The following is a 27608-nucleotide window of genomic DNA, read 5'->3' as shown; positions in this document are numbered from 1 at the left end:
GAAATTAAATGACGTGTCACCGATAAGAATAAACACATTTATCAATGTGTAACTAATAAATCAATTATTAACTTCCATGTCCTTTAATTTTTAAAATTTTATCTATAAATTTAATTTTTCTAACATTACTTCTGATTTGGGATCCCACTTTCCCTGCCTATTTGCCTAACCCCCCCGCCAACCAAATTGACCAAAAAACCCTGCCAACCACGAAGGAGCTGTAGGGTTTTTAGTGCCGAGTTAGCGTCCAGGTTCATTGAACCGAAATCAGTTGATTTCCTTCTTGATGACTTCCATGACACGATTTCGCGGTTGTTGCAGGCATCGGGAGTTTAGGCACTAATTCGACAACGCGGAAAAGATAACAGCTGTGAAAACCTGTCCAGGTTCAATGAACCTAAATAATTTCCTTTTTAGTGTTATGTTACACCAAACACTACTCACGTTTTAGACCAAAATACAATCCACGTTTTAGACCAAAACACAATCTGTGGTTATGTATGTGCATCATGACTTTGTAAGTGGACATACATCATGGCTATGTATGTGTCCATACATCATGGCCGATGGATGTGAACGTACATCATGATTAGATGGGATGGACATGTATGGTATGGAATATGGATGCAAATTTGGAACAATTACACAATTTTGGCAATAGATAGTGAAGTCTAGGTCTATTTATTTAAAGACATCAAATAGAAAAATAAATTGTGTTTTAACTATAACAATTGGACAAGTATTTGATAAAAATATTTATTTGTTAATCTTTTGTTTTTCTTCCCAAAAAAATGTGAATGTACTATAACCGCACAAGTTATAACATATTCATTATCATATAAAGACAAAAAAATAAAGATACGATTGTGAATGGACTACAAAAGATTCTTGTCATTTCATATGATTTTGTGGTAGCAAAATTTACACGTATGATTTTATTTGTATACAATGAGTTTAAAGTATTTGTCCTAGAAAATAAAAGGCTTGATATTTTAATAACATCAAGTAACCAGGCATATAGTTAACTTTGAACTTCGTTTACGTACATATAATAAGTTGTGACAAGAATATAAGATTATTGAACAAAGTTACAAGTTAAAATAAATTACGAAAGATAAGAAACGCATATGAAAAATGAATCACATTTGCATACAAATTAGACACCACCATCCTCTCTTAATTTTTGATCAGTCAACAAATTTGATTCCAACCTTGAATTAAAATATTAACATTTAGAAACTTGGAATTTGTCCTAACCCTTTTAGTTTGTCTCCTAAGCTGTTCTCACTTGTTTTTTTTTACCTTATCCCATCATGTTACATTGTTATTTTAATTAGTTCAAAAGAAAAGGTTCATGCAACATTATTATTTTTACCTTACCCAATCAGATTACATTCTTACTAAAAATTAAAGTATTATTTAAGGAAATAAAATAACTCACTATTTTTTTCTTACACATTTTCTTTCTTTATTATCAAATTAAATAAATTAAATGACAAGCGCAGACGTATCGAATAAAAGTGTATAAGTATTGAAAATTGTGCGATTTGCAGATTATTAGGGAAATAATAAACACAAAATTTATTTTATTTCTCATACGCTTATGTTTAATATTATCAATTGATTTTATTTAGGAAATTGTTATTAGCACTCTAAAAATCTTATTTTACATTTCTCACAAATGTGTTTTTCTTTCTAATTATAAAAAATTATGAATGTAAAATAAAATTTTTAGAATATTAACAATTCTTTTTATTTAATTTATTTAATTTAATAGTCAGAAACAGAGAAAAGTGTATGAGATATTATGAAGGATGTGATGGATGCACATGATACAAAAATCCATACCACATACATCAATGACAACTCTAGCGCACGTGGCAAATCACGCACTGCACACTCACGCGGGTTTTCGCTTCCCCTCGATATATAGATACGGAGGGCTGTCGCCTCCCTCCATCCTCGCCCAGCGAAACCCAGAAGAGAGAGAAAGAGAAGGCGAAGGGAGAGAAAGAGAGAGACAAACGAACCAGAAGAGAGAAACGCGGCGTTTAGCTTCATTCTCTTTTCGTTTCTCTTTTTCCTTGCCACTGACGACCACCGTCGATATCTTTTCGCTTTCTCGATCTATCGAATCAGATCGCCCCAGGGGTTTCGCCAAACGCTTCATCTCGCTTTATTTTCTCGGGAAAATTTCTGCATTCTTCGTTGAAAGCTCCCGATTCCTCTGTAAGTGTTGAATATTTTGTTGCTTGGATGACAATGCCGCTGATTTTTCTCATTTGTTTTAATTGTTCTTTGGCGCCATGAATTGCAATTTCTGTTTGGATGCTCGGAAAATACGAAAGGGAGAAAATTGGAAAAGTTCGAACTTTATGTTTCTCTATTTGGAAAATTCCCATATATGGAAAAATCAGTTCCTTTAGCTCCTAAATTGTGGAGTGCATTAATAATGATTTGGGTTTTGTGAGATTTTATTTAAAAAAAAAAAGCTCAAAACTTCCCGCATTTGCAACGATTTCTACAATTATCAAATCTCTAATTTTTGGGTGATTTATGAAATTAATTAACTCCTTTCCTGAAAAGGAAATAAAGTTAGAAGCTTTTTAATTTTTATAAAGTAAGGCATCATTGAGCTTTCCAATTGAAAGTCCGTTTTATATTTTGAAACTTTATTGTTTTGGACTGGTTTATGAGAGCTTGGGATTTTTACACCAATGTACCCTTTGCAGTAGTCAAACGCAACCATGGTATTCTGGGTCTTTGGATATGGTTCACTTGTGTGGAACCCAGGATTCGAGTACGACGAGAAAGTGATAGGTTACATCAAGGACTACAGGCGTGTGTTTGATCTTGGTATGTGTCATTAGTCTCTGGACTGGAAGATATTGTTATGTATTGTCACTGATTGTGGTCATAATGTTTTTGAATTGTGAAGCGTGCATTGATCACAGAGGTACACCTGAGCACCCTGCTCGGACTTGCACTTTGGAGTACCAAGAAGGAGCTATCTGCGTAAGTAACATTCTAGAGTACTACAGATACCCGTTAAACGTTTGATTATTTTTTAGCTTTTGTTGTATGGTTCATGCGATTAGTGTTTCGTTCTGACATTCAAAGTGTTTCTAACAGTGGGGTGCTGCTTATTGTGTTCGTGGAGGGCCAGAAAGGGAGAAATTGGCAATGGAGGTATCCTTATTCAACTGTAACATTTATCCTTGTGGTGATAGATCGTCAGCTGAGAGTGTTGGACATACTTGCATTGAGTAGGAAAAAATATGGCTTGAGATAAAATTGACATTTTTATTCGGCATTTTGGTTTGTGAAACTAGAAACCAGCGGTCGCTGTCTTACCATATGCATCTAATAGTCATGCTTAATTCATTTCTTTTCTTTGCAGTACTTGAAAAGGAGAGAATGTGAATATGATTTGACGACCCTCGTCGACTTTTACAAGGTAAGAGTAGTTTGAATATTAGTCTACCTTCACGCCTGGACTAGCCAGTTTTCTTTACATTTGGGATTTTTTGATATTGTTTTGTTCTGCTTGCCATAATATCTATGTTCTTTGTGTATAGGAAGGGGAGTTCTCTGAGACCGAGCCTTCCTTGACAGGAGTTATTGTGTATGTCTTTTTGTTGTAGATCCCTCATTTCCTGCGCCTCATTAAATTTATCCTAAGTAAAATTTAGAAATGCTGTGTTGTGCCAAGCATCCCTCACCTAACTTGTTCATGATATTGCAGTTTCACATCCACTCCAGACAAAGAATCGAACAAGTATTACCTCGGTCCTGCTCCATTGGAGGACATGGCAAGGTAATGCAGATTGCAATTTGTTTCTGGTTTTAGCGGTGTTGATGATGGTTGTCATTATTTTTGCAATAAAGTTTTATCTCTCAACAGCTTCCACTGATCATTAAGTATTTCTCTTTCAGGCAAATTGCAACAGCATCTGGGCCCTGCGGAAACAATAGAGACTATCTCTTTCTGTTGGAGAAGGCTATGTTCGATATAGGTGAGCAAACTCGTCACCCACATTCCTGTTTACGAATCAAAGTTATCTGTGCAAGGTCCATGACCGGATGTTTCTTAGTTCTTTATTAAATTCACGTAGATGTTAATACTGAGTAGAGAATTTCTGACATAAGCAGGCCATGAAGAGGACTATGTGATAGAGCTAGCAAATGCGGTGAGGAAGGTTCTTGGAATAGGCGGAAAAGGATATCCAAAGGAGAAGAAGTTGGCCGGGCCAACCCACCTCCCGCTCAAGTCCAACATCCCGGCCCTCCAACTGCATCCGCTGCCGGAAGCCATCGCCATGGACTCGTAACATTTGAACACAGATGAAGCTGCAGATTGCTAACCCCATATATCCATCTCCCTAGTTTCAGATTAAGATCCCTTCGGCTTTTTTCAGTCCCCTTGTTTTGGTCAAGCTTATTTTTCAGAGGCATTTGATGATGCCGTAGAAGAGATTAGGTGTGAGGAAAAACTAACTGCTGTTTTTCCTCTTTTACTTTTAACATTTTGATACAATGTGGGATGCAACAGTTATAGTTATTTTAATTTAAGGAATTTTACGTTGATGTTGATGTTTTTATTTCCAGTTCCCAGCTTAAATATGCATTTTCCTTTATTTTACAATGTTGTTTATTCTTGCAAGAAAAGTTTTTTTTTTTTTTTGATATATTGCGGTAAGAGCATTTATCTCTAAGCTCGAAATAACACTTCAATTTTTGAGTGTTAAACTTTTATGTTATTTAGTTTATAAAAATTTATCTGCAAAACAAGTCTCCTAGCATTACTCAATTATAAAACATACCTATCCACTAGAGTGTCAAGTTACCCTTGAACGTTTATAATTAGGCAAATTCCTCTTTGTCGTTAGATTTTTGAATATTTATCCAACGTTTTGTATGTCCAACTTTGTCTCATGCTATCGGGTTAGAACTGTTGAGGGTAGAAGGTCATTTCGTCCCTCAGTAAACAGTGAAAGAAGTTAAGTTGGTAGTTCAATATTGTCTGTGGAAGTGAAGACATGATTTTCCGGTACAAGAAGACTGTCTTCTACACGAACAACCCGCTAAAATGCTTATGCTTTCAACTTGTCGAAAGTTAACCGTGTCTTCTAAGAGTGCATGGACCAACCTTAATGGTCTCGTAACCTCTACCTTAATGTCTTTAACATACGTTTCATATGCTTTATCATTATATCCCACGGTACCACCTAAGTACAATAGAACTCTAAATAACTCATCAATAATTGCAATAATGTCCTCTACATTAATGTCTTTCATGTTTCATATAAAATACCATTACAAAACTTTGACAACTTAAGTGTCATCTTACACTGCCTTCGTCGACAACTGAAGCCGCCGCCTATTCGGGGTGTGCGGCCTTGAGGAGACAATCTCAAGGTCGGTGGAGGCTCTGCAACAAGCGAAGCTTTCTTACTATTTTCCTATCAAGTTACATGTCGAACAAAACTTCCATCACGGTGACAGAAGAACTAAACTGTGGGAAATCCGAGAATGCTTAGGAGCGACATATCAACTCTATACTTGTTGAGAAAGATGATCAACAGAAGGCAGATGAGTCAAGTCTCATAGATTATAATCTAATTATTCTTCCTTCAACTGCATGTAATTGTAGGATTATAGTGCTCTCAGTGTCCATTTTATTAACAAGGGTTCGTTAATCGTGATATATGAACTCATTCGGAAAGAGCAATTCATTAACATAAGGGCTCTGAACCTCAGTAGATGCAAAGGTCAATCTTTTCAATCTAATAATTTATGAACAAACAAATTGTTCGTGTTTCAGAATACAGTCTCTGCGTCTCAGCACTCTCACCGACAGGAGGACGTACTTGCACTTTGTTTTGTGATTCGAAACAATGTGGAGTTGGACCTTACTTTGCTAGTTCAATCTTCATATGCAAGTGCAACACCAAACCTCCGCCAAGCAAAGTAAAGCTCACAACACAACATTCAAGTCAGAAGATCAACTGATTCCGAATTTGTACTTCTGATCAGTTCCGCTTGAAGAACAATTAACGGATACCAGCACAGCACTTGGAGCCTTCTCTTCATCCTCACCATCTCCCCCCTCCTCAAAGGTCGCATCAGATTCCATGCAGCTTTTGTGGTTTTGAACTACAATGCAATTATATTCCCCGGCAACAGTTCCTTCTGCATTGCTTTCTATACTGAGATCAAACCTTATTCTTTTGTGAGATCGATTCTCATCGTATGAGTCATCACCAGGTCTTGCTGCCTCATGATTTCTGCCTTCCTTGTATTCACTTGAATATGACCTGGACTCACAGTCAAGCGTATATTCATTGATTTCCTCCTTAGGCTGGACACCCCTTAACCATGAAGGTCCAGGAAGAAAAAGGCCACCATTTCCACTCGCACTCCATCCCTATACCATGCGCAGCAAGATTTGTATGAGCAATTAATACATGCATGTATGCATACATAAGAGAGAGAGAGAGAGAGAGAGAGAGAGAGAACCCGTTGGATTGCTTCCAGAAAAGCATCATTGAGATTGGTGCACCCTTCCATATGAATCCTTGTCATGGAGGTTAACGACTTATCCAGGCCTGGAATTTCAGTGACTTTGGGGGAGTAATTCAGATGCAATTCTCTCAATCTCGACATCTCCGAAAAATCTGGCATTCTTTCCAATGCAACGCACTGATTCGCTTCCAGGATTTCCAACCTTGTCGGTAAATTCGGAATTGCCTGAAGCTTTGTGCAATTATCCAACTGTAAAGTTTGAAGCTTGGAAAGGCCAGTGACGATAGGTAGTGCAGTAAAATCATTGCCTCTTAGATCTAAAACTTCTAAAGAAGATATAGACCCGAGATCCTCAGGAATTGCATCATTTGTTAAATTGGAGTTTGCAAGACAGAGATATTTAAGGCACTTCAGTTGTACTATGGAAGGGTGAACCTCGGCCAAACTCTTGCAGTCTCTGAGTATCAATCTCTCGACATTGGGGAGTTTTGAAAAGTCTGGTGATCTTCTTAGGCGACAGCAATGACCCAGATTAAGAAACTTCAATTTCTCAAGCCGCTGTGAGACAAAAACGAAAACAAAATTAAAATCCAAACAGAAGAGAGAAAGCATGATGTCAGTACTTACAAAACCTGGAAGAAAGAATCAATAGGTTGGTTAAAATTATGCGGTACCACGTCAGAGTCCGTCCAAACCAGCATTTGGCTATGACTCAGATCGACATCAACTAGGTTTGGTAGATTAAAATCTTCTGGCATGACCTCTAGAGGAAACTCAGGCCAACACAGCCATGTTAGCTTTTTGGAAAGATACGTGCAGTTTCCCGTGAACTTCACACCTTTCAGCATGAGCAACCTCAGCCTCCGCATCTCTCTAAGTGCTTCTGTACTGAAGCTAGGCTTGTCAGATTCATGCAAATCTAAAGTGAGTCCTTCAACGTCCTCCGTTCCCTGTTAGAAACGAAAATAGGTAAGAAAGGGACTGCGAAAAGACGATTTATACACATGAAGCAAAGCCATGAATTGGATCCATCAAGTAAGAAGTAAATATGAAAAGGGTTATTTGTATGTGGGATATGCATACACTTATCTTTCATTGCATACATTCTTATACTACAATTTGATTGCAAATGTACTTACAGATATGTTACTCAATACGTCTTTTACATCGTCCTGGTCCCACAATCTACAACGTTTTCCAGTGATGGTAGGAGATTTTGCACGTACAATTTCTCTACCCATATCTCGAAGCAAATCATGCATTATAAGGTTGTTTCCTTCATCAACAGTTACAAGGCACCGATCATGGAGTTCTCCAATTCCTATATCTGGGTCAAAGTCACAGCCATCTAATATTGTCATGACATAGTCCTTGTTCATTCCAATAAAGAAACAAGATATGTCAAGGAATATAGCCTTCACGTCATCGTCAATTAGCCCATCGTAGCTCATTTTAAGCTTTTCATAAATCTTCCCGTGAGGCTTTCTTTTCAATTTGCGCAGTGCACTTCTCCATTCTCTTTTGGTTTTTGAACTTAGATAAGAACCTAAAACTTCAAGCGCTAGTGGCAACCCTCCACAGTAATCAACAACCTTATTTGCGAGTTCGAGATATTCATCATCGTTAGGATGACTCTTCCTGAAGGCACGCCAACTAAGAAGCTGAAGAGCTTCTTCATTATTCATTGTTTGTGCCAAACACGTCTTATCGACTCTAATGAACTTTAGCAGTTGTTCATCTCTTGTTGTTACAATAATTCTACTCCCTCGACCAAACGACTCGTGTTTAATAGCTAACTCTTCTAGTTGATCAACAGAGTCTATGTCATCAATTATGACAAGTACCTTTATGCCGCCAAGTCTTTTTTGTATCTCCTTGGTTCCTTGATCCACACTACTTACCTCTATGTTGGCCGGTTTCAAGATATCACAAAGAAGTTGGTTTTGCAGTTTAACCACACTCTCTTCCCTCACTTTTGAAAGGAAACTTTTACCTTCAAAGCTTTGATGAACTCTGTTGAAAATGGATTTTGCAACCGTTGTCTTCCCCGTTCCAACCATGCCCAAAATTCCAACAATGCGGACATCATCTGATCCTCCAACATCTAAATCATTGATGATTTCTTGCACTCTAGAATCTATTCCAATTTCTTTGGCAGCCACGTTTAAGTATGTGTTTTTCAGTTTTCTGGTGATGTCGTTGACAATTTTCCTTATAAACTTACCTTCGTACCTGTTAACAAAAATTTCCAAAGTAAGAAGAAGTAAGAATCATAAACTGCAGGATTAAACTCAACTAATAACTTTGTCATGACAACAACAAAACAATGGCACATTATATTGATCCATGTGATTAGCTCAATTCGACCAAACTGACAGATCAAGCGTTTAGAAATACTCTCTCTCTCTCTCTCTCTCTCACACACACACACACACACACATCAGGTTTCTAATCTTTGCATTAGCAGCATTACAATGTGTAAACTGATCAAGGTTCTAAGCCCTATCATTTTATAGTTTATTGACATTTTGTAGTAGAGGCTTAAGAAAAGCCAACACTTCAAGTACACTTCAAGTTGGCAATTAAAGGTTGCTAAACCAAAACTAATACATCAACATCGTAACTAGCATGATGGCGAACACGGGCTATAATCCAGGTACATTTTTCCTGAAAAGTTTGAATATAATCCGCATATCAATATATATCTTAAAGTGTAATTCACCCAAATTAAGCCTAACTCATGTTAATTTGTATGTTTACTCAATTTATTAAAACAATCCCTTCATGACTCTAGTTTTTAATCTTAAGTCTCTATGGCTTATTGATTCTCCATATTATCCCTTGAATTTCCGTCGAAAATTCTTTTTAGCAACCAACAAGTCACCCTATAACAATTTGCTAGCCCACCCTGGTAAAAATTTCTGGTTCCACACTTGTAATACATCATCCTGTAAAATACATGCTATGTATGTAAAAACAAAAGGTTAAAAAGTAACAGAGAAATTACCCATCAGTGTTTCTAAGGTTCCCACCACACAAATTTGCAGCTTCAGTAAAAGCAGATCTCCACCTCTGGACTTTATCTGTATCTCCATGGAAGCGCTCTGCATGCTTCTGAAATGCTTCTGCAACAGTACCAGTCTGGTTCCTAACATCCGTCGGATCGACGTTGTAGAATATTGGCAGAACAATTTGCCCAAGCGTTCTTCTGCACTCCATGATCTTCTCCAGCTCCTCAAGGCACCATCGGGATTCCGCGTACCGTTTCGAGAAGATGACGACGGACATCCTTGACAGTCTGATCGCTTCCACCAGTTCATCTGTTATGTTTTCTCCTCTTGGAAGTTCGTTCTCGTCAATGAAGACGTTGACTATGTTGTCTTTTAATGTCCAGTAAAGGTTGTCGGTGAAGGTCCGGCGCGTGTCTTCGCCTCTAAAGCTCAAGAACACGTCGTACTTCCATTGTTTCGAGGAAGAGGGTGAAGATACAGAGGAGGGATCAACGGCTGTGATGGTAGTGTCCATTGATTGTTGTCGACAGAGCTTGTGGTTTTCCCAGATGATCAGCAAATACCATGTCAACTACTCGCATCAGTGACCCTTCAGTCTCCCTAAATCACGAAGGGTAAGTGTTTTTTCCATCCACAGCTTTAAATCCAACTTTACCCCCTCACAATTAAAGTAATGTTATATATCATATTTTTATACTATATTTTTATATTTTAGATGACATCTGATGTGGATAGTCACATTATTTTGAAAATTTGTAAAACCAAGAAACGAATAAGAAATACTCCTCGTATATCACAATTATCATTTAATTAACTAGTTTTTCTTAATTATTAATTTACTAAATAAGGAACTAAATTAAAAAATCTGATTAATTCAAATGATGTGGTTGTCCACATCAAATGCTATATAAAGTGGTATAAAAACATGGTATGAATAACATTACTCTTTAATTAAAGTCAACAAACCACCTAAAAGAGAGATTTTTCAGTGTGACCGTCATACGAGATTGTACATTACGTGTTCTTATATAAATTGTGGGATATGTGCGTTAAAAGATTAATAACTTAAAAATTAAAATTTTCCACCACTTACATAAAAACACTTGGTGTACCATCCGTGTTCCCGTCATAACAAAAAATTTATCCACCTAAAAGTCAACAAACCATCAGTCAAGTCCACAACCTAATAGGATTCTGTTTCCTCTTAATCTCTTTATACTCTCTTTCTATTTGAACGGTTACGATTAAGTCACGTCAACATCTTATATTGATTTTTTTTATATAAAAATAATAAGACAAAAAAAAAATGTGAGAGGAGGGGAGGTAAATTCGATACCAAATTAAGTTGTCCATTATGTGGCTTAACCGAACTCCCCCTCCTCTTAGTATAAAAATATCGATGTATTTAAAAAAAAAAAATCTAATTATTCACTTCTTTGTGCATAATTCAATTTTTAGACTATATATAACTATATATAAAGACTTTTTTTTTGCTAGAATAGAGACATTTTCTTTTTTTGGTCTAAAGCTGGAGGATTGGAAGGCTTTCGTTGGGTTGATTGGAAACTGTGAACAAACCTTTAGACAAAAGTGGTCTCTGTAGTTAACAGGGCCAGTCCTGAGAATTTAGGAGCCCTATTAAAGATTTAGTTGGAGACCCTTCATCTTGTTTAATACTGTATTTTTTTTTTTTCAATTTGTATCTATAAAATTTGAATACTACAAATTAGAGCACCAAATTGTAAGTATTATTTGAGCGGACAAGAGTGTTTCATGTCTTGAAAGGTCTTCAGTTTGAAATATGTTGCATGGTTTTTGTGTAAAACTTATCAACTTTTTAAGTTAATAAATTTGCAAAACTTAAAAATAGCAAAATTGCTCTACAAGGACTTGAACTCAAGCCATGTACAAGAAGATTGAAGGACTACACCACTAGCGATGGTACGATAATCATTACTATTTTGCACAATAAGTATATAATATGTATTCTTTACATGTAAAGAAAATTTAGGAATCCTATGCGATAGCACCTTTTTCACACCTTCAGAGCCGACTCTGATAGTTAACATTAACAAACCATATGTCAAGTCCACACCCACCTCACATTTGGATCTATGCAGAGAGATTAAAAAAAAAAAAAGCAAATTGTTTTTCACTATCTCGTGCACGATTATATTTTTAGAATTCTAATTAGAAAGACGATATACTTCTTTGCTCTTTCCCCATTCTATTGACTTCCCTTCTGTTAAGGCTTATTTGAGAGATTCCTTATATGACACACTCTACACCATATTTTAATGATCTAACCGTTTATCTTTTAGGTCTTCGTTCAAAGGTTATCTATATATAAAAAAAGGTTAATCTTAGTTTACCATCCTGAAATATTTTGGTTTTCAACGTTTAATACATAAATTTTTTTTCATCTCATAGTAGTACAAAAGGTCATAATTTAAGGATACTTTCATACATCCGTTAAGTTTGTTGTTAAATTAGCGGTTAAATGGTGACGTGGCACTCACGTGGACAGTGACTAGGTGCCACATGTCATAGGGGCCCACATAAATATTATAAAAAATAAAAAAAAAGTTTCTGGGCTGTTCCATACCTCAACCCCGACCCCCTTTCTCATTTCTCTCCAAAACCTGAGCTTCACCTCCACCACAACCTCCAACACCACCGCCACCGCCACCAAGTGGAGCACCAACTCCTACTCCAAATCCACGCTCCCGCCATCTGTCATTTCCTCCGCTCACATGCAGGCCTCCGAAGTCCCCAAGTCCCGACCTCAATCATCTTCCTCCGATCCTCTCTGGTCCACAATCTACAAGATTCGATCTGAATCCCCGACCTGGCAACTCTCCCTCTTTGACCTCAAATTCTCAGAGCGCTTCGGCTCTGAAGCTTCACCTCCACCACAACCGCCAACACCATCACCACCAAGCGCAACACCAGCTCCTACTCTAAATCCACGCTTCTACCCTTCGCCTCCTCCTCCGCTCGCCTCTTCGCCTCTGTAGTCTTCAAGTCCTGACCTCAGTCATCTTCCTCTGACCCTCTCTGGTTTGCAATCTACAAGATCCGATCCGAATCCATGACCCATCAACTCTCCCTCTGTGACCTCAAATTCGCAGAGCACCTAGGCTCTGGCGACATCGGCTCTGTCTACTTGGTCGAGTTTAAGTCCCCCGGTGGGGCGTAGGGGTGTGTATTTGCGGCGAAGGTGATGGACAAGAAGGAATTGATTAGCCGGAGAAAGAAAGGGCGGGCAAGGACAGGGTTTGTAGAGGAGATAAGGGAAAGAGGGGGGCGGAGGTTGAGGGTTGAGGTAGGGGACAACCCAGAAACTTTTTTTTTTAATTTTTAATTTTTTAATTTTTTAATATTTATGTGGGCCCTTATGACACGTAGTGCCTAGTCATTTTCCACATGAGTGTCATGTCACTAGTTAACAATTGATTTAACATCAAACTTAACAGATGTATGAAAGTATCCCAAAATTATGACTTTATGTACCACTCTAGGATGAAAAAAACTTCATGTATTAAATGTTGAAAACTAATAAACTTCATGATAATAAACTGAGATTAACCCTATAAAAAATCACTAAAATCTGAAACTATTTGACCGTTAAATTAAATTGTAGTTATATTAGTGTTTCATTGAAAAAGAATATTCATTCACTTTCTTCTTTACAATTAGATGTTTCATGAACAATACTTGGCCGCTAAATTTTTAGCAACCACTTTTGCTTTCATCCAATCAAATTTGAACATATATCTAATTTGCGTTTACAATTTCAATTATTTGAACCCATGTTCAAATTTAATTGGATAAACACCTGAATGACTGTTGAATTTTTTGTTCATCTTTCATCGTGTAAATTGGGGAATGAGGTGTGGACCGAAGGATCATGCAGGTTTTTCCCCTGTTTTCGATTAATAGTCTTTAGTTTCTCAATTAGATTTTACGTGGATATTATATTGGATTTGCTTTTATGAAAAGCCATCCTATTTCATTTTAAAGAATTTTATTGAAAAATTTATTTTAATGAAAAATCATATTTTTATATTAAAAAATTAATTCTGATATTATTCATTTTATCTTTTATTTTGTTCTTATCATTAAAACTTAAAATTTTCAAATCATTTTTATTAATTTTCCTTCCTTTCTATCCAAAGCAAGCAGATGGATCCAATTATGTAGATAGAAAAGTGCATGGACATGAACCTAGGTTTAAGTGATTCAGTACTCAGTAGCCACCGTTTCTGTCAGTCCAAATAAAAAAGATAAAAGCTCCCAAGTTGGCGACATTCAACACATAAAATCATTAAACAAAGCACAGCTGGCAACTTTTGTATCAAATGAAACAAAGAACCAGTTTCCAAAAAAAGAAGAAAAAACAAAGAACCTTGACCAAAAAATTAAAAAGATACAAAGAACCAAATAAAGTCATTCCATCAAATAAGAAAGCAAAAATATGACATCGTAACTGACAAAGCCATGTAAAAAATCTATTTTAATTTAATCATGCGTTGGACCGTCCTAATAATTTATTTTTTTTAAGCTATCTTCAATTCAAAACACACATAACGATGGTTGTTGCAAATAAAAGCAAAATCTCTCATTATCACAAATAAAGCCGTGTAAAGAATCTTTTTCAATTTTATCATACATTAGAGTGTCCCCATTAATCTATATGTTTGAGCCATCTTCAATTCAAAATGCACAGAAACGAGGGTCATCGTAAATATAATCAAAATCTCTCATTGTCACAGACAAAGCCATGTGAAGAATCTTTTTCAATTTTATTATAGATTGGAGCATCCCCATTAATCTATATACTTAAGTCATATTCAATTCAAAACACACATAACGATGGTTGTTGCAAATAAAAGCAAAATATCTCATTATCACAAATAAAGCCATGTAAAGAATCTTTTTCAATTTTACCATACATTGGAGTGTCCCCATTAATCTATATGTTTGAGCCATCTTCAATTCAAAATGCACAGAAACGAGGGTCATCATAAATATAATCAAAATCTCTCATTATCACAGACAAAGCCATGTGAAAAATCTTTTTCAATTTTATTATAGATTGGAGCATCCCCATTAATCTATATACTTAAGTCATATTCAATTCAAAATACACATAACGATGGTTGTTGCAAATAAAAGCAAAATCTCTCATTATCACAAATAAAGCCGTGTAAAGAATCTTTTTCAATTTTACCATACATTGGAGTGTCCCCATTAATCTATATGTTTGAGCCATCTTCAATTCAAAATGCACAGAAACGAGGGTCATCGTAAATATAATCAAAATCTCTCATTGTCACATACAAAGCCATGTGAAGAATCTTTTTCAATTTTATTATAGATTGGAGCATCCCCATTAATCTATATACTTAAGTCATATTCAATTCAAAACACACATAACGATGGTTGTTGCAAATAAAAGCAAAATCTCTCATTATCACAAATAAAGTCGTGTAAAGAATCTTTTTTAATTTTACCATACGTTGGAGTGTCCCCATTAATCTATATGTTTGAGCCATCTTCAATTCAAAATGCACAGAAACGAGGGTCATAGTAAATATAATCAAAATCTCTCATTGTCACAGACAAAGCCATGTGAAGAATCTTTTTCAATTTTATTATAGATTGGAGCATCCCCATTAATCTATATACTTAAGTCATATTCAATTCAAAACACTAAGAAAAGAGAATCATCGCAAATAGAATCAAAATCTCTCATTGTCATAGGCAAGGCCATGTGAAGAATCTTTTTTCAATTTTACCATAGATTGGAGCGTCCCTAGTGATATGTATTCCTGAGCCATTTTCAATTCAAAACACAGATAACGAGGGTCATCGTTTCCCATTTCTAACAAAAACTCGCATATCAATTCCTTTTGTGTTTTCAGAAACCCTAGAGTTTATTGTTTTTGTCAAATGCAACTTAATAGATGCGAAGTGAGGTTTTAAAATGACCCTCGTACATGATAACAACTTTTGGAAGCGAATAAAATTTGAATATATGGTTTAGCTTATGAGAACAATCCTTCGAACAAACAATGGCGCATTATATTGATCCAAGCGATTAGCTCAATTCGATCAAACTGATGGCGCATTATATTGATCCAAGTGATTAGCTCAATTCGACCAAACTGATAGATCAAGCGTTTAGAAATACTTAGACACACACATCAAGTTTCTAATCTTTGCATTAGCAGCATTACAATGTGTAAACTGATCAAGGTTCTAAGCCCTATCCAGTACTAGAAAAATAACCATAGAGCAATCTTATTGGTGCCTATTGGAAACAGTGGACACTGAAATCGGTGGCAAGCATCAATTGCCACCATGCAGCGACTGATTTAGGGTCCGTGTCCTCTACTGTAACAAACACCACCATCTATACAACGGTGTGCAAAGGAACGGTAGAGATGATATTTTCATCTCTTTGCTTATTTGTTTATTAAAAATATTAAATATTTTGTCTGAGAAGCGACTGAATTAGCATCGGTGGTCAAATTGCAATTTATGTTTTAAAAAAAAAGTTTCAACAAAAAAATACACGGTGTTATTCATTTTAACGAAAAATTATATTTTCACATTAAAAAATCAATCATACTATCATTCACTTTACTCTTTATTTTATCTTTATCGTTAAAACTCAAAATTCTCAAATCTTTTTCATTAGTTCTCCTTAAAAAAAAATAGGAACGTTGAGGACCCATTTACCAATCCCATTATTAATACCACACATTTTACAATCCCAGGAAGTTCCACAATCTTTGCATCCATTTAACAACTTGAACATAGTCATTTCAATTACATAATCAACAGATTTTTCCAGATTCACCTGCATAACGATAACACCACGAGAGTTAACCTTAAGTTTACAAAATCAGAAAATAAGAAATAAGAACTGGAAAATTTATAATTCAACCAAAAATAGAAAATACAAACAGTATTTCAACACCTGTGTTTGTTACTCACAAATTTTGACAATATTTACAGATCCCATTTCACAATTGACAGAGGGAAGCAATTTTATACCTTCTTAGCCTTGATCCGTGGCTGGCTGTTTAAAATCTCAACCGCCATCTCGGGTTGTCTCCCTTGTTACCACGGCTGTCGATCGAGGTTCCCCTGCAAACAGAGACATGCAGAGTTGATTGAATAAAAACCCCTAATTTGTCCATCAAGTGAATTTCACTCCTCCGCTTCACTAAATAAAAACCCCTAATTTGTCTTTTCAAAGCTGCAATAACATGACTCAAAACAACATGCAATAAAAACTGAAAAAACAAAACCAAAACTGAAATTAAAATGTCCAGAACCAGATCACCAACCAATTAATAAGCCCAGAACCAAATAACCAACCCTTTTCAATTTCTTCTTAAGCTACAACAACACAAACCCAAAAGCAAATCAGCAAAACAAAATCCAAACATATCCAAAATTAGCAAGAGAAACACAAACCCAAAAGCAAATCAGCCTCTCACACTAAGCAAGCACGGCAGCATCCATGCACGCCCATGGCCCTTTCATCTCAGGAGGCCATGAACGACGAAGGAATAACCAAAAATACCAAATAAAGTGCAGATTCCAAAACAAACCCAAATCGAAATGAACCCTAGACACTGAAATTCCGAATTGAAAATTCAAATTAGGGGAGCTCTGAGATTTTACCTAAATAGCAACCTAGGAGTTGCCGCTGCACCATTAATTCACAACTAAGTCGTCGCCATATCCATTCCTTATCAATCTTTCAATTTTAATTATAACACAAAAACGAAAAAACAAAACAAAACAAAAAAAAAGAAAAAAGTTAATGATAAATTACACACCTGACCCAGAAAGCGTTTGCAAACTCCCACAACAAAATCCTAAAATTGGAAGATAAACGTTTCCTGCAAACAAAAATGAAATCAAACAAAAGATCCACACGCAAATCAGCAAAAAATAAAGAAAGCAATTAGCAAGAATCGAATTTTACAGCAATCAATTAAAAAAATTTATCACCAACCAAACACAAAATAACGTCTCACACCAACCAAACCACCCAAACTGTTGCGATGAAATGACTATGTTCAAGTTGAATGAAAGAAGAGGAGAGAGCTAAATGAAAGAAGCTTCCAGCATCTTCTCCACAAAACCCGATGGCCACGCACCTGCAACACACATGACCAAGGGAAAAATTAGCACCAATGCACAAACTTCAACACTGAAAATTGCAAGTTGCCACCGAAAAGAGAGGTAAAAAAAAAAAAAATTCAGTTGAAATTCATAATTTGGTTAACCACACTGTTTTTTGGTGTCTGAGTTTCAATAGCCACGGATAATATATTTTGGTGATATAAAGTTAGAAAGCCACTGACTTTCTTTAGTGTGTAAAAAATAGTGTCCTGTAGCTAGAATTCTTGTAGTGATCATTTTATAGTTTATTAACATTTTGTAATAGAGGCTTAAGAAAAGCCAACACATGAAGTTGGCAATTAAAGGTTGCCAAACCGAAACTAATACATCAACGTCGTAACTAGCGTGATGGCGAACACGGGCTATAATCCAAAAAATAAGACAAAAATAAAATAATAAAAATACGTCAACATCTTATATTGATTTTTTTTTATAAAAATAATAAGATAAAAAATAAAATGACAGAGGAGGGGAATTGGGTGTGGCTGAAGGATCGTGCAGGTTTTTTCCTCTGTTTTCGATTAATAGTCTTTATTTTCTCAATTAGATATTAGTTGGGTATTGTATTCTATTGTATTGCTTATCCAGATTTATTTGCTTTTATGAAAAGCCATCGTATTTCAATTCCCCTTGGGCGAGCAAATCTGCGCACTTCGATCCAATTATGTAGATAGAAAAGCACTTCTTTTCTTGTGGACTGATCTGTGCACTTTGACTTGAATTAATCATAAATTTTGCTGTAAGCAGTTATGGATACAAGTACAGCCCTTGAAGCCTCACCTTCGTCTTCACCGTCCTCTTCCTCCTCCTCCTCCTCCACCACCTCGTCCTCCTCGCCCTACGATGTATTCATGAGCTTTAGCGAAGACACGCGCAAAACCTTCACGGACCACCTCTACTGGACAATGAAAGACGCCGGAATTGACTTCTTTATGGAGGAGAACGAATCAACAAGAAGAGGGGAAAATATATCAGACAAGGTGAAGCAAATAATCGAAGGGTCTAAGGTTTCGGTCATCGTCTTCTCAAGTAGGTATGCGGATTCCATCTGGTGTCTTGAGGAGCTGGTGCAGATCATGGAGTGCAGAAGAACACTGAAGCAAATGGTTCTGCCAATATTCTACGATCTTAGTCCGTCAGATGTTATAGGTACTTTTGAACTAGCATTTCAGAAGCATAGAGAGCGCTTCCATGAAGATACAGATATACAAGAAAAGCTACGGCGGTGGACAGGTGCTCTTACTGCAGCTGCAGGTTTGACAGTCCGGGTTTTCAGAACTACTAATGGGTAAGTACGTACTTTTCTCTGTTTGTTTGTTCATTATTTCTTTAAATCGTCATTAACAGTTATGCTTAGATTTTAGTTTTCTATCATTTCTTTTTATTTTTTTTCAATCCAATTCTTCTCCCGAAATTCTCCTTCTAAATTTCATCCATTTCTCTAAATTTAATGTCAAAATTGAATTGCTAGAGTTCAAGCCTTCTAAAGATATATGAGCTTGTTCTCCAATTTATTCTAGATGTGTGTGGCCTTATAGCCGCGCTCATTTAAATGGGAGCGGTGGTGCTCATGATTTAGGCCTCGTTTAACAGTTTGGACTGTATTGACTATTTCAATCGACTAGGATAATTAGCCATCGACTAAATTAATAGGGCATTTGATACTCTATCAGATTAAAATGTTAACTATTTAATACAATGTTTGATATTGTGCCGATCATCAAACTGTAATTATTTTTTATACAAAATTAATTTTAAAAAGATAATTGTTGAGAAGATAAATTATAAATCTAATTTTAGATAAAAACTTGGGTGCCTCAACTTTGATTAATTTCACTTAAAACAAAAACTTTGTCATGATACTTCCAGATTTCCCCAGATCCTTGCTTCTCACACATAAAAGCCAAAAATTCTCCATCTTCCTAGTGGGTAATCTCATGAGGCTAATGGTTTTTTAAGTAGTTGACAGTAAATGTTTGAGATGAACTCCGCATGTTCTTTTTACCAACCAAAAGTCTTGTGTTCAAGCCAAAGAAAGTAGAGAATTTGTGAAAAGGAGGTTAAAACTTAAAAGTCAAAAACTAATTTATTCCCCACGTCTTTGTGGTGTGTGTGTGTATATAAAATAAATAAATAAAAACTTGTTAAAAAGTTATAATGGCTTAAATAACTCGAAACACAATTTTTCATTTTCGTTCATTACCAATATAATGTTTAAATATTTTTATACCTTTGAGTTCATTTTCTTTCATTATCAATGCAAAGAAAATAAATATGAATTTTTATTTTATATTTAAAATTTGACATATCAAATGGAGTAATGTCCAAGTGTCATATAACTGTCAATTTAAATTTCATGTTCAAAATTTGACATTCCTTTTTGGAGATGATCTTATATGTCATTTCAAAAAACTTTAAAATATTTTTTAAAATTTATTTAATCTTTGCAGTTGCTAATAAATATTTGTGTACTTTTGCTTCCTTTTTAAATATAACAACCAGGTATGAAGGAAAGTTTATCAGGGAAATTATTGACAAGATCACTAAACTACTCCAAAGCCCGACTCCAATTGAAATAGCATTTACTGACAGCGCTAAGTCTCCCATTTCTACGCTTCCGGGGAAGTTACCTGGCACTGGATCTACTTCCGGCTCCAGCGAGTACCATTGCTCCAACTCCAAGAGGAGGTAAGCGTCATTCATTACCCGCGCATTTTAGCTTACATTTCCTCTCCCCAGCTAAAATACGCCTCTAGCACGGTTACTGAGACCATAAGAGTTGGTTGGTTTTTCCATAGTATCAACGAACCATAAAAATGTTGGAAGTCTTTTGAGAACAAATGATACATTGGAGAATACCATATTCAAAGGAATTTAATGGTTGGTTCATTTAATCAAACATGGGAACTCTATGTGGTGCATGAACATATGGAGTTCCAAGGGTAATGCATTGGATGGTGCATTAGTGGTTCGACTTCCATTGATAGTGGAATAGTTAATTCTTGGACTCACTGGGATTTTCCATCCATGCATATGAATAGCGGTGGCATTTCACCATTGTAGATCATCCAAAAGACTATGAGTGAGAGTTCTAAGAGTTGTTCCACTCCAAGGTTGAGAGTGATAGTGTTCCACCATAAATTATGAGTTAGATTAACAGTGAGAGAGTTATATTTTCTTTTATTCATCAAGCCTTGTCTTTGGCTTGGTAAGATTGTTCTTGCCGTATCCATTATTTTAATATGGTGGAAGATTGATTGCTATCTTGTAGACGTAAGCAAAAATTGTTGAACCACCTAAATTCTTAGTGTCTATCTTTTCGCTTTACTTTTTATTTTTCCTTGTCATGTAATACCGTCAATCGTAACAGGAATGGACCCGGTCAGTATCCCGAGTCAGTTGCCGCCGATGGCGTTCCAGTGCCGTGCAAGAAATCACTCGTTCGACACCCGTCTCTTGTATGTTTCATTCATTCCTCTGCTTCTGCATTTTTCCATTTGGGTTTCTTAGATGATTAGTGATTAATTGTATGTTTAAGCTGTTAATTATGTAGAAATGGGTTCTAGAATTTTGATTAATTAAGCTTACTTGCTATGAGTAGTTCTGTTTTTCGGAGTATTGAAGATCTGTTTTCGTAGCGATTAAATTGTCGATTATAAATTCTCTGGTCTTGGTGCAATTGTTGAATGTGTGAATGGGATTTTGCAGATGAAGACGAAAACAAAAGAGATGAAAGTTGAGCCGGGAGTTCAAGCAGAGGACTTTGAACCTGATTTCATTCCAATTGTCCGCTCCGGAGCATGGGCTGACATTGGGTGTCGTTCATACATGGAAGATGTGTATGTCTGCGTGGACAATTTTATTGACGATTATGGGCTCAAGGATCATACCGATGGCCCAAGCGCCTTCTATGGGGTATTTATCGTCTTTCCACATGTTCTTACGAGTTTCCTAACACATTGTGCAATAACATTCTACTCTGAATTGTTTAGTTTTCATTTGTTGACTATATGCCTCAGTTCTTTAGAGGTAGATTTTTGTGGTGGTTGTTGATATTAAAACATATGTTTGGAACAATAACTATATGTGTTGCACTTGCTAGCTAATATATCCTTAGAATTTCCTAATTGAACATTCCTACCGTATTGGTTGCTCAGGTGTTTGATGGACATGGAGGAAAGCATGCGGCTGATTTTGCTTCATCTCATCTGCCGAAGTTCATTTTGGAGAATGAAGACTTCCCTACAGATATTGAACGGGTTGTCACTTCAGCATTTCTGCATACTGACACTGCCTTTGAGGAAGCTTGCACCTTGGATGCCAAACTTGCTTCTGGTACCACTGCATTGATAGCTCTTGTCATTGGAAGGTTGGATTTTTTTTTTCGTTTTCTCTACCTTGGAACTATTGATGCATGTATCATGACTGTTCAGACAGCCGACCCCGCTTAGTGGGATAAGGCTTGGTGGTGGTTGTTTGTTGTTTGTTTCCCTTTTTTTTTCCTTGAATGAATTGTTGTCTTGTTTCAATGTAGATCAATGACACTAAAAGCATAATTGGGTTGTTACCCTAAATTGTAATTGTTGGTCTACTGCCTTCTGAAGCAAGCTCGGACTTAATTAGAGTACTTGGAAAGTTTAGGCTGCCTAGTAATATTCTGTTGAGATTAGTTTCTTCTTATGGGTGCGGGTAACTATGATCCAGTTGACCTGTTTAGTGTTTACCTAAGGTCAAGCATACGTGTTTAGTTGATTTATTGTGGTTCGATCTGTGTCTTCTCTGGTTAACCCGTTTATGTACGTCCTGAAATATTACAGATGTACCATGAGATGTGTGTCATTGATTAGTCATATGTTGATCTTAGTTTCTATTGCTAGGTTGTTGGTGGTTGCAAATGCTGGAGATTGTCGAGCAGTGCTGTGCCGCCGTGGAAAAGCAATTGAAATGTCAAGAGATCACAAACCAATTTGCAGCAAAGAGAAGCAACGGATCGAGGCATCTGGAGGACATGTGGATGATGGTTACCTTAATGGGCAACTTAGTGTTGCTCGTGCCTTGGGAGACTGGCATATGGAAGGGATGAAGGCCAGGGAGGGTGGGCCACTCAGTGCAGAGCCGGAACTTATGACCGCAAAGTTGACAAAGGAGGACGAATTCCTTATCATTGGTTGTGATGGGATCTGGGATGTGTTCAGGAGTCAAAATGCTGTGGATTTTGCTCGTCGGAGGCTTCAGGAGCACAATGACCCAGCCGCGTGTAGCAAGGATTTGGTTAATGAGGCTTTGAAGAGGAACAGCGCGGACAACTTAGCTGCTGTCGTCGTCTGTTTCCAACCACAGCCTCCGCCTAATTTGATTGCCCCTCTCTCAATCTCAACATCTCCGAAAAATCTGGCATTCTTTCCAATGCAGCGCCCTGATTCGCTTCCAGGATTTCCAACCTCGTCGGTAAATTCGGAATTGCCTGAAGCATTGTGCAATTACCCAACTGTAAAGTTTGAAGCTTGGAAAGGCCAGTGACGATAGGTAGTGCAGTAAAATCATTGCCTCTTAGATCTAAAACTTCTAAAGAAGATATAGACCCGAGATCCTCAGGAATTGCATCATTTGTTAAATTGGAGTTCGCAAGAGAGATATTTAAGGCACTTCAGTTGTACTATGGAAGGGTGAACCTCGGACAAACTCTTGCAGTCTCTGAGTATCAATCTCTCGAGATTGGGGAGTTTTGAAAAGTCTGGTGATCTTTTTAGGCGACAGCAATAACCTAGATTAAGAAACTTCAATTTCTCAAGCCGCTGTGACACAAAAACGAAAACAAAATTAAAATCCAAACAGAAGAGAGAAAGCATGATGTCAGTACTTACAAAACCTGGAAGAAAGAATCAAAGCTTGGTTAAAATTATGCAGTACCACGTCGGAGTCCGTCCAAACTTGCATTTGGCTATGACTCAGGTCGACATCAACTAGGTTTGGTAGATTAAAATTTTCTGGCATGACCTCTAGAGGAAACTCAGGCCAACACAGCCATGTTAGCTTTTTGGAAAGATACGTGCAGTTTCCCGTGAACTTCACACCTTTCAGCATGAGCAACCTCAGTCTCCGCATCTCTCTAAGTGCTTCTGTACTGAAGCTAGGCTTGTCAGATTCATGCAAATCTAAAGTGAGTCCTTCAACGTCCTCCGTTCCCTGTTAGAAAAGAAAAAAAAAGGTAAGAAAGGGACAGCGAAAAGACGATTTATACACGAAGCAAAGCCATGAATTGGATCCATCAAGTAAGAAGTAAATATGAAAAGGGTTATTTGTATGTGGGATATGCATACACTTATCTTTCATTGCATACATTCTTATACTACAATTTGATTGCAAATGTACTTACAGATATGTTACTCAATACGTCTTTTACATCGTCCTGGTCCCACAATCTACAACGTTTTCCAGTGATGGTAGGAGATTTTGCACGTACAATTTCTCTGCCCATATCTCGAAGCATATCATGCATTATAAGGTTGTTTCCTTCATCAACAGTTACAAGGCACCGATCATGGAGTTCTCCAATTCCTATATCTGGGTCGAAGTCACAGCCATCTAATATTGTCATGACATAGTCCTTGTTCATTCCAATAAAGAAACAAGATATGTCAAGGAATATAGCCTTCACGTCATCGTCAATTAGCCCATCGTAGCTCATTTTAAGCTTTTCATAAATCTTCCCGTGAGGCTTTCTTTTCAATTTGCGCAGTGCACTTCTCCATTCTCTTTTGGTTTTTGAACTTAGATAAGAACCTAAAACTTCAAGCGCTAGTGGCAACCCTCCACAGTAATCAACAACCTTATTTGCGAGTTCGAGATATTCATCATCGTTAGGATGACTCTTCCTGAAGGCACGCCAACTAAGAAGCTGAAGAGCTTCTTCATTATTCATTGTTTGTGCCAAACACGTTTTATCGACTCTAATGAACTTTAGCAATTGTTCATCTCTTGTTGTTACAATAATTCTACTCCCTCGACCAAACGACTCGTGTTTTATAGCTAACTCTTCTAGTTGATCCACAGATTCTATGTCATCAATTATGACAAGTACCTTTATGCCGCCAAGTCTTTTTTGTATCTCCTTGGTTCCTTGATCCACACTACTTACCTCTATGTTGGCCGGTTTCAAGATATCACAAAGAAGTTGGTTTTGCAGTTTAACCACACTCTCTTCCCTCACTTTTGAAAGGAAACTTTTACCTTCAAAGCTTTGATGAACTCTGTTGAACATGGCTTTTGCAACCGTTGTCTTCCCCGTTCCAACCATGCCCAAAATTCCAACAATGCGGACATCATCTGATCCTCCAACATCTAAATCATTGATGATTTCTTGCACTCTATAATCTATTCCAATTTCTTTGGCAGCCACGTTTAAGTTTGTGTTGTTCAGTTTTCTAGTGATGTCGTTGACAATTTTCCTTATAAACTTACCTTCGTACCTGTTAACAAAAATTTCCAAAGTAAAAAGAAGTAAGAATCATGAACTGCAGGATTAAACTCAACTAATAACTTTGTCATGATAACAACAAAACAATGGCACATTATATTGATCCATGTGATTAGCTCAATTCGACCAAACTGATAGATCAAGCGTTTAGAAATACTCTCTCTCTCTCTCTCTCTCTCACACACACACACACACACACGCACGCACATCAGGTTTCTAATCTTTGCATTAGCAGCATTACAATGTGTAAACTGATCAAGGTTCGCATTAGCAGCATTACAATGTGTAAACTGATCAAGGTTCTAAGCCCTATCATTTTATAGTTTATTGACATTTTGTAGTAGAGGCTTAAGAAAAGCCAACACTTGAAGTTGGCAATTAAAGGTTGCTAAACCAAAACTAATACATCAACATCGTAACTAGCATGATGGCGAACACGGGCTATAATCCAGGTACTTTTTTCGTGAAAAGTTTGAATATAATCCGCATATCAATATATATCTTAAAGTGTAATTCACCCAAATTAAGCCTAACTCATGTTAATTTGTATGTTTACTCAATTTATTAAAACAATCCCTTCATGACTCTAGTTTTTAATCTTAAGTCTCTATGGCTTATTGATTCTCCATATTATCTCTTGAATTTCCGTCGAAAATTCTTTTTAGCAACCAACAAGTCACCCTATAACAATTTGCTAGCCCACCCTGGTAAAAATTTCTGGTTCCACACTTGTAATACATCATCCTGTAAAATACATGCTATGTATGTAAAAACAGTAAGTTAAAAAGTAACAGAGAAATTACCCATCAGTGTTTTTAAGGTTCCCACCACACAAATTTGCAGCTTCAGTAAAAGCAGATCTCCACCTCTGGACTTTATCTGTATCTCCATGGAAGCGCTCTGCATGCTTCTGAAATGCTTCTGCAATAGTACCAGTCTGGTTCCTAACATCCGTCGGATCGACGTTGTAGAATATTGGCAGAACAATTTGCCCAAGTGTTCTTCTGCACTCCATGATCTTCTCCAGCTCCTCAAGGCACCATCGGGATTCCGCGTACCGTTTCGAGAAGATGACGACGGACATCCTTGACAGTCTGATCGCTTCCACCAGTTCATCTGTTATGTTTTCTCCTCTTGGAAGTTCATTCTCGTCAATGAAGACGTTGACTTTCTTGTCTTTTAATGTGCAGTAGAGGTTGTCGGTGAAGGTCCGGCGCGTGTCTTCGCCTCTAAAGCTCAAGAACACGTCGTGCTTCCATTGTTTCGAGGAGAAGGGTGAAGATGCGGGGGATGGATCGACGGTTGTGATGGTAGTATCCATTGATTGTTGTTGGCGGAGCTTGTTGTTTTCCCAGATGATCTGCACAATTGCAAATAGCAAGTCAACCACTCGCTTCAGTCCACCTAAATCAAGAAGGGAAAGTGCTTTTCCATCCGAAGCTTTAAATCCTATTTTACCCTCATCATCAAATTAAATTACAGCATCTCCAACTGTCACTACAAATGTAACTAACTCTTCACGTACAAGTTTGTTAATTTATGGGGTAATTTGAAGTGGGTAACATTTGCAACTTTGCAATATTGTTCTCCAACACTAAAATTTAAGGAACTATGTTTGTGTTTCCTCCATTAGGGTATCTACTTATCCCTTCACTTATTGTTAATGTATCTTCACCGTATAAACATTATAATCAGAATCATTCATTTTCTTTATCATCATTCTAAAGATCATATATCAAAAAATTATTCAACATAAAACAAATGATTTAAGCCTTTTGTCATACCCAAAGGGTACTTAGGCCATCTCCAACCGAGGGCTGACCAGAGGATCGTTTTAGCCCTCTGACCCTCTAAGATATTAAATATTTTAATGAATAGTACAAGATCATATTTGCCTTCGTCTCCAACCGAGGGCCAAATGACCAAACATAATTTATTATTTAAATTTAAAAACTATAACAACTTAAATTCAAATCCAACAACAACTTAAATTTAAAAACTACAACTTATATTTAAAAACGACGAATTAAATTTAAAAACTATAAATTAAATTTAAAGAAATGGTGAATGAATGGTTTAGGTATTTATAAGGAAAAAAATAGAATTTTTAAGAATTAAAAAAAAAAATTATATATATATATATATATCTAATTTGTGTTTACAATTTCAATTATTTGAATCCATGTTCAAATTTAATTGAATAAACACTAGAATAACTACTAAATTTTCAGCCGTCAAATATTGTTCATCTTTCATCCTGCAAATTGGGGAATGAGGTGTGGGCCGAAGGATCATGCAGGTTTTTCCCCTCTATTTTCGATTAATAGTCTTTAGTTTCTCAATTAGATTTTACTTGGATATTATATTGGATTTGCTTTTATGAAAAG

General features: G+C 36.6%; 4 protein-coding genes across 4 annotated transcripts; 2 read left to right on the top strand and 2 right to left on the bottom strand.

The window, feature by feature from the left end:
* Window positions 1–1974: 1974 nt before the first annotated feature.
* On the top strand, window positions 1975–4587 carry LOC103957519 (gamma-glutamylcyclotransferase 2-1). The gene is made up of 9 exons (XM_009369697.3): window positions 1975–2229; window positions 2733–2856; window positions 2939–3015; window positions 3133–3189; window positions 3401–3457; window positions 3579–3625; window positions 3746–3817; window positions 3937–4016; window positions 4153–4587. Exons 2-9 carry the CDS (start codon window positions 2748–2750, stop codon window positions 4329–4331), a joined length of 678 nt encoding a protein of 225 aa, XP_009367972.2. The 5' UTR covers window positions 1975–2229; window positions 2733–2747; the 3' UTR covers window positions 4332–4587.
* A 1150-nt stretch (window positions 4588–5737) lies between these two features.
* Window positions 5738–26692, bottom strand: LOC125468277 (disease resistance protein RUN1-like). Its single transcript, XM_048582032.1, has 5 exons — window positions 26025–26692; window positions 24121–25213; window positions 23655–23930; window positions 6520–7083; window positions 5738–6427 (listed from the first exon to the last, which is right to left on the bottom strand). Exons 1-5 carry the CDS (start codon window positions 26540–26542, stop codon window positions 6005–6007), a joined length of 2874 nt encoding a protein of 957 aa, XP_048437989.1. The 5' UTR covers window positions 26543–26692; the 3' UTR covers window positions 5738–6004.
* Window positions 7515–10180, bottom strand: LOC125476202 (disease resistance protein RUN1-like). Its single transcript, XM_048582037.1, has 2 exons — window positions 9533–10180; window positions 7515–8757 (listed from the first exon to the last, which is right to left on the bottom strand). The coding sequence occupies exons 1-2, from the start codon at window positions 10048–10050 to the stop codon at window positions 7638–7640; spliced, it is 1638 nt and encodes a 545-aa protein (XP_048437994.1). The 5' UTR covers window positions 10051–10180; the 3' UTR covers window positions 7515–7637.
* LOC125476204 (probable protein phosphatase 2C 22) lies at window positions 20068–23466 on the top strand. Its single transcript, XM_048582040.1, has 4 exons — window positions 20068–20432; window positions 21115–21659; window positions 21902–22113; window positions 22622–23466. Exons 2-4 carry the CDS (start codon window positions 21453–21455, stop codon window positions 23262–23264), a joined length of 1062 nt encoding a protein of 353 aa, XP_048437997.1. The 5' UTR covers window positions 20068–20432; window positions 21115–21452; the 3' UTR covers window positions 23265–23466.
* Window positions 26693–27608: the final 916 nt, after the last annotated feature.

The sequence above is a fragment of a genome, unplaced genomic scaffold (genome assembly GCF_019419815.1).
Source record: "Pyrus x bretschneideri cultivar Hongxiangsu unplaced genomic scaffold, Pyrus_bretschneideri_v1 Contig1, whole genome shotgun sequence".
Lineage (NCBI taxonomy): Eukaryota > Viridiplantae > Streptophyta > Magnoliopsida > Rosales > Rosaceae > Pyrus > Pyrus x bretschneideri.
This window is presented reverse-complemented; position numbering and strand designations above follow the sequence as displayed.

Coding starts and splice junctions, on each gene's coding strand:
- LOC103957519 (XM_009369697.3), top strand. CDS start 2,748: ATGGTATTCTGGGTCTTTGGATATGGTTCACTTGTGTGGAACCCAGGA. Junction 3,190..3,400: donor GGGAGAAATTGGCAATGGAG/GTATCCTTATTC, acceptor TTTTCTTTGCAG/TACTTGAAAAGGAGAGAATG. Junction 3,626..3,745: donor TCCTTGACAGGAGTTATTGT/GTATGTCTTTTT, acceptor ATGATATTGCAG/TTTCACATCCACTCCAGACA.
- LOC125476202 (XM_048582037.1), bottom strand. CDS start 10,050: ATGGACACTACCATCACAGCCGTTGATCCCTCCTCTGTATCTTCACCC. Junction 8,758..9,532: donor AACCTTAGAAACACTGATGG/GTAATTTCTCTG, acceptor TTTTGTTAACAG/GTACGAAGGTAAGTTTATAA.
- LOC125476204 (XM_048582040.1), top strand. CDS start 21,453: ATGAAGACGAAAACAAAAGAGATGAAAGTTGAGCCGGGAGTTCAAGCA. Junction 21,660..21,901: donor GCCCAAGCGCCTTCTATGGG/GTATTTATCGTC, acceptor TTGGTTGCTCAG/GTGTTTGATGGACATGGAGG. Junction 22,114..22,621: donor ATAGCTCTTGTCATTGGAAG/GTTGGATTTTTT, acceptor TTCTATTGCTAG/GTTGTTGGTGGTTGCAAATG.
- LOC125468277 (XM_048582032.1), bottom strand. CDS start 26,542: ATGGATACTACCATCACAACCGTCGATCCATCCCCCGCATCTTCACCC. Junction 25,214..26,024: donor AACCTTAAAAACACTGATGG/GTAATTTCTCTG, acceptor TTTTGTTAACAG/GTACGAAGGTAAGTTTATAA. Junction 23,931..24,120: donor ACGTATTGAGTAACATATCT/GTAAGTACATTT, acceptor CTTTTCTAACAG/GGAACGGAGGACGTTGAAGG.